General features: G+C 41.1%; 1 protein-coding gene across 7 annotated transcripts in view; it reads left to right on the top strand.

Moving 5' to 3' along the window:
• The window catches only part of LOC136884883 (trithorax group protein osa), a 744,453-nt gene that overhangs the window by 368,178 nt on the left and 362,273 nt on the right, over positions 1-14,002 (top strand). For all 7 annotated transcript variants that reach the window (XM_067157182.2, XM_067157180.2, XM_067157183.2 and 4 more), the window contains exon 4: positions 4,658-4,720. In XM_067157182.2, coding sequence (XP_067013283.2) covers positions 4,658-4,720 — 63 coding nt within the window. The remainder of the gene's footprint in view (positions 1-4,657; positions 4,721-14,002) is intronic.

Genomic DNA, 14,002 nt, shown 5'->3' with positions numbered 1-14,002 from the left:
CTGATCTTCACTTAATCACTTGTTCACGGGTATAGAAATGTGTCGCTCTCTCGTTTCAGCAGACTTGCATAAAGGGAAGCCAGTTATTTAGACTTATCAGCTAGCTTCTCATCTTGTTTGTTTGTTGTCAAGTCAACGGTTTTGTAGCTAAATCTGGCGTGTTTAAGACCGTGGTTCAGCTAAAAAAGAAAATTACCGTCAATGGCTAGCTATCTACTTGCCCTTCATATATCTGGTAGGGACGACTTCATTGGGTGAGATTTTAATGTTTGTTTATGATTTCAGTAAACAATGTATGCTTATTTGTAATTTGTAGACACACAGTTAATCATAAACCAAAGTTTAGTACGTTTTTTCATAGTGTGAGTATTATCATGCGTATGTTTTATATTAACTTCATTCGATGTTAACATGTCCATTTCCTTTCTAATCCGTTATTACTGTATACATAAAGTCTTACCGGGGTAGTAAAAGCTTTCATAAACTATTCATTCACTGTCTTTATAACTGAATGTATTTACGTATAGGAATAAATGGTATTCAAGTTTGTGCAGTGGCAACTAGGATTTTGAGCTGGCAGCACTGTGCTGCTGTACAAATCGGGTAATGCTTGCGGTTTCCTGAAACTCAAATCCAACCAGTGCTTGAGAATTTTAAAAATGTCTACCTTCGACTCCATCTACATGGAATTGATCGTCAGTACTGAACGTTTTTGTGCGATTAAGTGAAGCACGCATCGTGAAGAACTTGCTGCAGGAGGTACGAAGTGAAAGTAAGATCGTTGTTTGTGCACTTTCTCTTCGCTCAGAAACAATGTTCTGTGTTCTCATATTCGCTTTGGATGAAAGTTCCGCATACATCCAGTTTATCGCTACTTCGTTAGTAACCTCATACATTTTATTCGTGTTTTTAAGCGCTGTGGGTACAGTATATTAATTGATGCTGGAATGCCAGAATTTTGTCTGGTATGAAGTTATTTAAGGAGTGTATGGTACTTACACTGCCTGGCCGAGGCGGTAAAGGCGTACTCGGTTCGCCCGGAAGGACGTGGGTTTGAATCCCCGTCAGGAAGCCGTAAAATTTTAAAAAGGAGATTTCCACTTCCGGAGGCGCATATGGCCATGAGGTTCACTCAGCCTACACCAGAAATGAGTACCAGGTTAATTCCTGGGGGCAAAGGCGGCCGGGCTTAGAGCTAACCACTCTACCCCATTAAGTGCCCAGGTTACGAATAGTGGAAGCCTTTACCTTCCACCCCTCCAAGGGCCTTCATGGCCTGTACGGAGATGACTTTGCTTTGCTTTTGCTTTTATGGTACTTACGACCTTAAAAAATCGTTCGACCGATGATCTACGTGTTAGGACCCTTTAAACAACATCATTAAAACGGTCAATTTCAATATATTTCTATTTTTTAATCTCAGTCCCTACTTTGTATCGAACTCTCTAATTATTAAAAATGGCGCCTGTTTATGTATCGATATTCGTTTCATTCATTTGCATGTTTATATTTTAATTATGCTCTTTAAAGTCATAGATACAAAACTGATCTCTTCCAGAAATATATTTTCAAAATGAGAAATTGTGTGGTAGTTAAGTTATATTTTGGTCAATATTTTGTTAGCGAACAGGCAGACGATTCTGGTCGGTTTTGTAGACATTACCCCTAAAAATATATGGAAAAACAATCATTAAGATATACTACATTGTTCAGAAGTTATGACAGAAACGAAAGCCCCTGGGGAATTAAGCCCTTCAGCTCACTCCGTGTTTGTCTTCCTCTTGTCGAGAAATCCGGAGTTCGACTTTTCTTGGATCTTAAGGCTGGTTCGAAGTCCACTTAGTCTGTGAAGGACCAGTTCAGGTCTGACGGGTGAGATAGCAGCCCTGATGTAGAAAACCAAGAATACGATTCGTCTCGCTAACCACGCGTCGCTCCGTAGTCCGCAGTGGTAGCTTGGTAGGCTAAGGCTCATCAGGTCTGTAATTTCATGGTTTTTCACAAATAATGCTAAGCTCCAGCCAGTAGCCCTGTGGTGGCCATGTCGCTGGGGGGTCTCTTTGACACGCAGGGTATACCACAGGGGGTTTGCTGTTCTTGTACTCATTAAACCCTCCTCCACACACGATCAAGCCGGTGAATAATGATGTCGTTGGTGGCAAATTGTGAAGAAGTGAACAGTGCTGTGTGGGGGAGCCAGTTAGCCAAATGAAAGTGTCTCTTGGGGAAACTCACAGAATGAAGAGTTCTGGGTAGTACCATTGAATGTCAACATTTGCTCACCAAGATTTCAGTTTTTTGTTTTTCCTTCCCCTTTCTGTTAAAAAAAAAGTGCATAGCCTCTTCTAGCTGGTATAGCAGCAGTAAAATGTTTGTAGATGGTAATGTTGGTGAAAAATAGCGATCGATTTCGAGAGTAAACAGAGGAAAGGAATAAGACTTTCACAAAATAAGTCCCCCCTTTTCCCCTTAACATGGTAGAGGACGAGGTTTGGTCTCATGGAGAAAGGGAAGGTGCATTCCAGGCTTTGCAGACCTTACACTGCGATGTCGATACGCTGCTGGAATCTGCTTGTCAGTCATTGACAAGTGATTCATTGGAAGTCTGATGGAAGTGATGTAGCAAGTAAAAGGAATAAAATGCTGACATTATATGTGTGTCGTTTTAAATATATATATCTCAGTAATTAAGATGCTAGGAAATATACTAATTCGTAGGTCATTGTGTTGTAGCGCAGTGGTCAGTGTGCTGGCTTCGTAATGAATGGTGCACGACTTAGTCGCCATCAAACTTTTCTTCTTAATTTTTCTCCTTTTCCTTTTCGCTTCTCTGTATCTCCTTACAATATCTTCTTTCATAGCTTTCACTTTTTCTTCCTGTACGCTATTTCTGAACGTAGTCTAGTAACATTTGTCAATATTGCATTAAATGCTATTGTATATGCCGTTGCCGCGATTAAATTTAAGCGATCAGCGTTCTGCGTTGCCATCCTTGCCGACTGTTAGAGGGACAACAAGCGAGCGCTGCAGAATAAGAGCACGATTAGCAACACGTTAAAGAACCCCTCCAGAGCAAAATTACGACACTCCGGCATCTCTAAAATCCACAGCATTTAAAAACGAGCGGTAGAAATAAAGAACATAATGAAATGCAATTTCAGTATAAGTTAGTGTATAAAAATGATATACCAATATTTTAATGAACCGATACTATTTCGACAATGCAAGGTGTGAGCATACATCACAGGTCAGCTAAAGTTTACAAAGCATTAAAGGTTTTTATTCCGGTATCCTAATTCCTTCGTCTTCATCACATACACATGAGTCTGAAGTGAATGATATTCTGTGGTGATATCTTCCATTAATGCACGACTTTTCCAGTAGAATTCTTTCACTTCGAAGGCGTGACGACAAGGTTCTTCATTCCCAGAATTCTCCTGGGAATTAATCCCCTGTCGAAGGTGTCAACATTTGTTTTCTTAACAGACTTATTTCTCTTTTTACTTGGTGGGGTTTTAATTAGGAAACCACGTTCATCTGATAACTTCTTTTTCAGAATATCCAAAACACTTCGCTTCGAAAAACCGATACTTACCCCCGCACCAGAACATAAGGTTTCCTCCCGACCTATTCCAGCAAAAATTGCGTCGCTCTCTACACATAAAATAATCAGTACGAAAAGAAACTCCATGTAAAACACTGTTTATAGCTAGGCTACTCACAACTACACACTCGATTCTATGCAACCTTAAGTCCATAAAATTCCACGTTTCATTACACGTTGACACAGCACACGGCACGCAACATAGTGAGGTAAGAAAGTGGAAACGTGTCGACAGCGCGCAGGATCCGCAGCTGCGATTGGCGACCTCAAGGCCGTGCCTTGTGTTCAAACCAGTGTAGCAGCGGGAAGCGCCAGGAAAATCGTGTACTGCGGTAGAAATAGTGAACTTGTTAGTTTTCAATAAACGTATACGTGAAAAATTCACACAGTTAAAAATCGGGGGTAAAACTATTTTAAAACTAAATTAAAGGAGGATTTGATGGCAACTCGATCATTTGCACCATACATTACCAACCTGGCTTTGTGAGTAATGTGTCAGAACACTTGGCTTGTAACTGGTGTTTGAAGTCCATTCGCGAGAATTTGTTAATAGTTATTCATTCGATTAACCTCGCGAATGCTCGACAACATTGGTGTGCGTCATACTGTATTCTCCTCTACTCATTCAGGTCATCGTGAATATGATCATACATTCTATTTTTGTTTACCTTGTAGCCTTATTGGAATTAATTGTGACTTGACTAATGTGAGATTTCAAAAAGGTCCTCCATATCCCCTGATCGAACATTGTATCCGCTGACCTGCTCTAGAATCTCATTCTGAAAAGTCTACTTCACCCTATTTTTGGAGTAGATTTGCATATATCTCATGATTGACTTCTTTCCTTAGCACCCCGAAATGCAGGAAGCGCTGAGGCTGTTTCCGCACTTCTGGCTCTCTGTGTTGTAATTTTAATATGTGTTTTTAAAGTGAATCGCCGTTCACGGCACTGCTTTGGGCATCTTAATCGTGTGCCAAACGTTTGTATCTAAGTTAAGTGTGTATGATTAGTAACTGCATAGTTCTTTCAGTGACACTTTCTTCTTGTTTCAGTCACCCTTCCCATCTCGGCCACAGCAGCCGTCGACGCCCAACGCCCACGCGCCGGACACGGGGGTAAGTATACTCATTATTCCTACACCTAAAGGTAAAAGTTTTGACACGTGATGCTGACTGTAATTGCTGTTCATATCCGAAAGTAGCTTAAGCTCTACGCACATAGTATTAGTCACCCCCTTGAGTCATCGTTCTAATACCCCCAGCAGCTTCGATAAGAGCCTGGATTCAGCGAGGGAGTCCACTTGTTTTTACAGGTATCCATTTGTAGCTACTCGGTGATGTCTCGTCGAGCCACCAAATCGCTGGGATGCTGATGTCTTAAGTTTAACCCGTGTTGCAAATAGTCCGACACATTTGCTAGAGGATTAGATCGGTGGATTTGGTGGGCCATTGGAGGTGTCACCAGATGACGTTGTGTTCGTCAAACCAGTCACGTACGCGTGCAACCCTGTGAATATAGCTGTTATCATCTTGAAAAATGGGAGTGTCTACAGCATACTCATCATGAGGACGTTGCTCGGAGGATAACACTTGATCACTGAGAATGCTGAATGCACATTCTGGTTCATGTTCACGCTGACTTGAATGAGTAGGCACAAGTCATATAACAAATACCCCCAAAACATCACAGAAGCACCTCCGGCCTAAACTATACCCTCCACACTGCGAGTTAACACCTCATTGAGCCGTCGGTGGACTCGACGCCTTGTGCAGTTTGAAAACTGGCGTGTCACACTGCATGTCTCCAGTCCACGGTCGATGTTGCTTGGCTTATCGAAGACGGTCAACGTTGTGCCGCTGTGAGCACTGGGCTCTTACCATTCGCATTGTTTGCTCAGAAACTGGTTTGGATTGACCTTCTTCCACTGACAGCAGGGATTTCTGTCGGGTTTGAAACTGAGTTTCGTTGACAAGGTTTGACACTTTCCTCCAGTCCCTGTTGGCTAGGATCATTTTACAGCCATAGTCCTTACGCCGTGTTTCATGGCCGCATTCGCGGTAGAGACTTCGGCCAGTCTGCGTTGATGATACACCGACAATTTGGGCAATTTCATTCATTGTGTGGCCATGGGCACCTCCAAACACGATAACACTAACCTTTTGTCTGATATGCTTAATTGTTACACCTTTGCTGTTGAAATGGTGTACTTTGAGAATCGTATCCACATATCTTTCATACGGAGACCTAACAAACAAAAACACGCGTATCGTATATCTACTTCCAAGCATTCCTTTTTTCATTGGAAGTCGGAATGGCTCTGGATTTGTTTACAAACCTTGATGCGTTTGTCCCCGTAAAAAGAAACATTTTTTGTAGTGAATTGGTGTAGCTGTGATATGATGTGCATATCTTATTCGCGTTTTGCATATTCCTTTTTGATTGAAGCTGAATGTTTTACAGGTTGTACGAAGAATGGCGTCTAATAACGGCAGTCTGCGTTAAAGGCCCTCAGGACATTTAAAAATGATAATAGAAACCAACCCCCACACTGGTAGTTTTTACACGGATTCAAATAGGGCAAGTAGTGTAATGTTGCTGACGAGATCTACTGCTCACGTGCCTCGAAAGGAGCCAGAAAGTCGTCTGAAATCATTTGTATGATGCGAGACACACATTTTCGGTGTTAAAGGGTCATGGACATAAAGATCCGTCAACAACCAGATGTCGAATTTTTGTACGAATGCAAAACTTCCTTCAACTCTTCAAATATTGAGAGTTACAGTATTGGTTCCTATGATCGTTTTAAATGTCCTGATTACCTTTATTACAGTCTATTATTATTATTATTATTATTATTATTATTATTATTATTATTATTATTATTATTATTGGATGGTATCATCCTGTATAGCCAGAGCTCATATTTGTCAATTTTTTTTCATATTACATTTTCCAAAGCCTAAATAAAACTAGATTTTTTCTAAAAATGAATTGTCATTAAAGTAATAACTTAAATCACGTGTATTTGCAGAATTTTAAGGAGTAGTTGTGATATTCTTAAGCTGTACAAATATTATAAATGCTAAGATAGCATTGTAAGTCCTTCACTCGCTGTATCGTGATCGAATGGCTGCCATAGAGAAAACCACGACGTATGTTGAGAGTGCCTAATAAAAGCAGAACAAAAGGTCGTTATAATGGTTTTCGTTTTGTGTTTTTGGAGTCTTCAAAGTACTGGTATTTTGCCCCGCATTAGTTCCTTTTAGTGGCGGTAAATCTACCAACATGAGGCTGGTTCAAGTTCTACTAGATTGAGTTACGATCAAAACGCAAGCGTGGGGCTCAGACGGCAAATGGTCCACTGTCTGACCTTGCTGACGTTTCACCTGCCGAATTGATGATTTTCAATAAACGTGTAAGATGTGGCGAGAACATTCATTGGTTCAAATTACAAGGCGCAACGCCTACCCATTTCTGAGAAAATGAATGTGAATATTTCGAGAGTACTGGCCTTCTCAAGACCAGCACACGACACATTCCCGAAACGAGTAAACTCTCAGGTTCACAAGCTCGTAATTCACGGATCGAATGTCGCCTCCATAGTATTTTTATGGGTTTGTTTTAACGTCCAATTCTATGTTATTTATGTTACAAGCACTTTAAAGATCTACGCGGTAATATGTATTTAACAATATTGATTGACTGGTGTGGTGGTGTAATTTGCTTCTCTGTGTTATAACTTAATTATGTGTGAATAATGATTTTTTTTTTTTACAGGTATGTTATAGTGTGATATTTATATTCAATTGTGTGTTTGGCAGACTGGCAAGCTTTTAAGTGTACATTTAAGCTTAGGCAACACTGAAATGTATGGCTTCCTTCCATACAAACTTGATTACGAGTTTGGTATCACAATGGAATACTCAGCGTTTCAGTCGTTTAAGTTTTATGTTTGGTGAAGGATTGTGACCAGAGTATTTAGTTATACTAAAAGGAACTTCAATTGTGAGGAAAGTATTAATCGGATTGAATTGAATAACAAAGCAAAGCATTCAGCACAACTTTCGTGTACATATATTACAAATCCTCAATATGGCTTCCTTTTGTAACACGAACTCATTTCGTCCCAAATTTTACGAATCATATATCATATACCACGGACAGTGGTTGCTATTTCTTCTCTTATTTGAAGTCGTAGTACATTAAGCCTTGCAGGAAGAGATGGAAGAAACACTTTTTATTTAACGTAACCCCACGCACAGAAATCCAAGGGTGTCAGATCGGGTGAACTTGGCAGTCACGCTGTCGAACATGTAAGAGTTTCGCCAGAGTCGATTTTTTTTAATTTTTTTTTTTTTGCACTAAGTTCTACCAAACTGTATGGTCCATTTTTAATGGACAGTAGTGGAACTGCTATGAATTATCTTGATGTGTTGCAAAACTATCATATCCCAAAGTTGCAAGGAGACATGAAAAGTGAAGTGATTTTTCAACAAGATGGTGCACCTTCACATTCACATCACGAGTTTAGATCTTCGCACTGTGACTCCTCATTATGCACCACGTGAAGCCGCGTCGCAGTGTATAAGCACCACAAGGCTGGCGAGACGAGATTACTAGGTGACGCGTGGTCAACGCGACGAATACTCTGTCTTTCTAGACCTGAGAGCCGCCATCTCATCAGATAGCTCCTCAGTTGTTCTCACAAACGCTGAGTGGACCTCGAACCATCCGTCAGATCGAGGTAAAAATTACTGACATTAGTACCATTATGTGGGGAACTCCACGGACCTGGGCGGCGCCTGTGAGTAGTACCATTATGTGAGGAGCACCGCGGGTCTAGGTGGTGCCTGCGAGTAGAATCATTGTGACAAATACCAGGAGTCTACGTTACCTGTGATTAGTGCTATTATATGAGGAACACCACGGGTCTACTTCACCAGTGATCAGTACCATTAGGGGCCGGTGACTTGGATTTTGGACCCCTTTCGACAACAAGCATAATTTCAGAAAATAAGGCATTGCGAATTGTTTTGGGTTCATGGTCATTGTTCATCATTCGTTTTAGATTGTAGTCAGTTGTTACATTTTTAAGTTTGAATTATCGTTTCATTTCGTTGCACCTCGTATTATTAGGGACCGATGACCTAGCTGTTGGGTCCCTTTAAACAATCATCATCATCATCATCATCATAATAATAATAATCAGAAATCACTGACCTGGCCGGGCGTCGAAGCCGGGGCTTCTGGGTGCGAGCCTGACTCGCTGCCCCTAAACCGTGGGACTGGCTGTTATTACTCACAGTATTTAACAAGGATCGTTAAAAGAATATTCAGGTCTTTCAGAGTGCATGGTTAAGTTGTGTTGTTGCCCTCTGAAGATAAATCGTTTTGAAAACAGTTCCAGTTCTGGGAGTGTAAGTTCGGAGGCAAAAAAGAAGAAGAAGAAATGAAAGAAAACGAATGTCGTCGACATGACGAACACGTCTCGGGAATTCCCCTGAGGGGTGAGAGCTCCTCACTATGCACCACGTGGAGCCGCGTCGCACTGTGTAAGCACCACCAGGCTGGCGAGATGAGACGAGGCAAAGACAGGATTAGAGGGCAGGCATGGAAAATATTGGATGCGAGAGGGTGTTTGTGTGTGAGGAATAGGTTAGGCCAGGTCAGGTTAGGCTAGAAGTGGGCGCCTTCAGTTCGTATTCAGGAGCCACTCCCCAGCCCAGTATGGCTGTTTACTGCGACAAGGAATATTACCATTGAACGCCTCGTCTGTACTAACATAACAAGAACTCCAGAATTTATAGGAAGAGAATCTGGAGTCGAGTTATATTCAGTTTGACTGTTTACCGAGTAGCTACTAAATTAAATAAGCAGTGGTGACAAAAATATAACACATATCAAATGCATAGTTATTTATAACCTATGCAGAGAACAAAACGTTCAACACGGAAATATATACTCTTTGGTCTGCAGTCTCCCAATACGTCGGCTTCAGTCACATGCTGTTGATTGTGCGGTCTGTGGTCAAATGTATTGTTGTAGATGTTCCTATGCGCTGTTCTGGTGAGTTTATATAAATACAAGTGCACAGGGGTGCGATGAAGTGAAAGTGATTACACGGAAACGATAATGCTGTGGCGATAAAGAGTTGGTTAAGTTCCTGATTGATAGTCTTGTACGGGATTGTACAGATTGTACGGATTTAACGTCACGATTACAACATTGCTGGCAAAGGGGAAATTATTACTCGAAAGGGATATTACCACGAAAAATATAATTTTCTACAAAAAGAAGGGAAGAAGAAAATTGTTTCATCCTTTGGAACATTACTGCTCAACCCTCCTCGTTCTTGCGAGTTGGCCACTATTTTTACTCGATCGTCACTTCCTTCTGCTACCCGTGAGTGCTGTAAATTTCATTGTGGATCTACTCTGCTCTTCTCCACTATAAAACCTTAAGCAATGTGCAGTATTAAGCGCACCTGACAGTAACTGTCCACAAAAAGAGTTTTCAGTGTCGATGGGAAAAAGTCACAGGTTTCAGGCCTTCATTAAGCACATCTACACTGGAGTCGCGTATGGTTCAGAAGACGAAAATGGCATCACAGGGAGAAGGATGCTTCAATCAATCTGCACTGAAAATCAGCTGCTGGGTGCGAAAGAAGCTACAAAGAATGTATGGCAAAATGCGAAAATTTTATTGTGAAATGTGATACACTTAGGAATGGATAGCTGTTGGAAGGGCAAAGGGGGTGACATCGAGTAGGGGAGGACTCGAAAATTTTATCAAGGTTGGCACCTATTCTCATTGGGGTCATGAACTCAATGGTCTATTTAATCATTTTCGAAATATTTTAAGGAGTAGCATAATAAATTGTTAGCACTAAATTATATTTGTTTATTAATATTTAGCTTACGGTATGGCGTTTAGTGCCACAGGTGTGTGAGGACATGTTGGGCTTGCCTGGTGCAGATCTTTCTATCTGACTCCCATGGGTGATCTGCGCGTCTGAATGTGGGATAATGATGATGCATGGAGAGGGTGAAACCGGGTGCCGCCAGCCTTCTTCTGTCCAGTAACACCAAGGGGTCTGCTCAAGGCTTAACATCTCCATTCGACGGACGAATCACAATCAGCAGCTTCATATGCCATCGCTCCATTTGAACACGGCGGAGAGGTTTGGAATTCAATCCAATCTCAATTTCTCCTGTTGTTGCTCTGATACGATTAGTTAATATGTTCCATCGACTACCATATTTATATCGTCCGAATGGGCGAGCTTTTTTGTTTTTGAAAAGAAAGCACAGAACATATGTTTAGTCCCAATGAGATCAGTCGTATCCATAACCACATACGTTTGAACAGAATCGCCCCAACTACAACGAGCAATTATGGCGGATCTTTTCTATAACATCATTGTGTACGATCCTACAATTTGGCAGATATTGGCAAATTTGTTTCGGGTGGTATTGTGGTATTTGAAGGTGCTCAGATATAAATTCATTGGTACGTAAAAGAACTCTTATGGGACACAATTCTGGCACGTCGACTTACCCGAAAACCGTAAAATAGTGGCCTTAGAACCACAATAATGACATTGACAGCAATTAGCAAGTTTAGATTAAGAGTTTGAGATTTCGTTCTTTTTTTTGTGATCGAAATTAATTACGAATAAAACTTGAGCTTTGCGTTCTCGTTGTGATTAACTGTAGAATGTCAGAGGTAATAATCAGTTAGGTGAAAGACGTCATGAACGAATTTAAGAATAATAACGTGCCTTACTCCACTTGACCAGTATCGCACGGTTGTTACGGATGCCTCCCCTAATGACGGGTCGCGATGGTCACGCCACAGAATGAACGATCAAAGGGCTGCACTGAAAATAGAAACTCGCTGTCATAGTAGTAAATTTTTGAAATTGTGGTAACAGCTGGCGCAGAATGAAATGTAGGATACTCGTTCTAGATGAGAGTACGTTACTACATTCGTAGTTCAGGTCATTGGTGCTCAATTATTCCAGAGATGTTTTTATTTGCTTGCGATATTGCCAAACTGCGGGCTGCGTAAAACTTTTTGTTAACCTCCCAGAACTAATTCATTGTTTCGCTTCTTATCTTTCTCTGCTCGTCGGATTCTGCCGATTTGGGCCTGCTTTCAAGCTGCTTGAAATTTTGGGATTTGCTGATTCTATTCCTGCAACTCTTTTTCTGTTGTGGATCAACTCTGCTCTCTTCTGCGTCCTCTCAGACGGTTGAGACGCTTCCGACCCCAACTTGACAGGTTCGATCCTAGCTCAGTCCGGTGGTATTTGAAGGTGCTCAAATACTTTGGGCTTGTGTCGGTAGATTTACTGGCACGTATAGGAACTCCTGCGGGGCTAAATTCCGGCACCTTGGTGTCTCCGGAAACCTTAGAAGTAGTTAATGGGATGTAAAATCATTGAAATTATCTTCTGCGTCGTTCTTGATGTCTTTCACCCACTTCGTGATTGCCTTTACGATGTATTCAGTGATGCGTTTGGTGAATCAGTATTTGTCAGTTCTTGCTAGATGACCATAGAATTTCATCCTTCATTTCCGCATTGTATCCGTGATCTTTCTCGCTGTACTTGTAGAGGATCTCATTTTTTCTTCTTTTCTTCCATTAGTTTTCTATGATCCTAAATTTTCCTTTCCATTTTCCTCCGCCGTACAGTCCCTCTGGTCTTAGTACTATGCTGTAGTGTTCTGGCTCTTTATCTAGTACATTCTGTTGTATCCCTTTTCCCAGGCATTTGAACTTTTCTCTTCTTGTAATATTCACTTCCATTGTACCTTTCTTTCTGGTGTATATACTCCATGTATTTCGTCGAGGATATTTTCTGATATCACTTTTAAGTATCTTTAAGGCAGATCGAATAGACAATTCTGTCCGTGGTAAACTGTCACTAAGAGCCAATAAGATAAGGAGTGCGGCGCACAGCATAAGGCTGAACTGTTTGTATGATCACTAGACATGAAATCATGATAATGAATAAACAGTTGAATGAAAAACAAAAATCACACCCTACTTACAATTGCGGCTGTTTCGCTAGTACAAAGATTCCGTGCATAGTATCAATCTGTCATGTTTACTATTAAAACATATGCAAACCTTCACCAGATTAGACGCAGTGTATTAATCACTACACATGATAAATCATAAGTCTGTAAGAAAACCGTGTAAAAAAGGACGCAATCGTGAAGAAACACACTTAAATACACATTCGTCTTTCATTTTACACTGCACACCCTTCTTTTCTGGTCCATTAATTTGCATCGCAATACACTACAACATTTTTCTCCCAAGTTTTCTGGCCTTTCTGTGTTAAAATTAGCTTCAGTGCGCAGAATGATCTCTCTACATCCACGGATGTGACAGGACAGTGATTGAATACGGAAGCAATCGCTGTGTTCTTGTCTTGATTTTTCCTTGAAATCCCACCATACTTGTCATGTTCATTACGCAAGAGTTCGCGGCATTAATTGCTTTACATTTTCCTAAAGACTGCTTGTAAAACATGTTGAAATATCCGCAAAAAAGTCGAAAACACGCACAATAAATCCGTAATTTGAAATGTATGCACTAATCTCAAGTATATGCTCATATATCCACTATTACATTTAACATTTCGTCCCGTTTCACTTTGAAGCGCATATCCTTGTCTGTTTTGGAGGTCTGCATATCGGCAAACAAAATATGCATTTGCGGGTTTTCCATTCTCCTGCACTAAGGCGAATGCCACGGCCGCCAACCCTCTCACCTTCTCCGAGCATTTCCTTCACCGTAACAAATCTCCTGGCCTGAGAGGCCCGCCTGCCCCGTTCAGGGGAGGAGTGAAAACATTTTGGTAGTAGTGTGTCTAATGATCACCTACCACTTACTTGTTCATACGATAGGGTTGTCTAGTTGCACTTCCTCTTAAAACAATAATCACCGCTACCACTCACATAGCTTATCTTCATTCCTGCAAAACAAAGCAGTGGTGTGCACATAAGAAAACACGACCAAAACAAGTCATATGTGATGAAAAATCTCAAAGTTGCCTTTTATTACCGATAGTTTACCTCCGAGGTCCAGATATGTTCGGTTATTTGGCAGTACGGTATTGAGGTTAGGAAGGGAAGCCAGGAGGGAACTGTATCCTGGCCGGGAATCTAGCCTGGAGCCGTCTGAAGCGAAGTCCGTTATGCTGGCCAAGGAGCCGGGCCCTCCTTTAATTGAAGTAGACATGATCGTCAGGATGTGTGTCAACACAGTAATTAGTGAATCCAAGTTCCGTCTCGGTTGTGTCCTTGAGTGAATAATACATTAGCATCGGGATCAGAGAGTATTCATTACGAGAAAATGTCTTTGTGTACATCAATGAGCACATA

Source organism: Anabrus simplex, chromosome 13 (assembly GCF_040414725.1).
Source record: "Anabrus simplex isolate iqAnaSimp1 chromosome 13, ASM4041472v1, whole genome shotgun sequence".
Lineage (NCBI taxonomy): Eukaryota > Metazoa > Arthropoda > Insecta > Orthoptera > Tettigoniidae > Anabrus > Anabrus simplex.
Note: the sequence above shows the minus strand (reverse complement) of the source record. Positions and strands in the feature narration are given on the sequence as shown.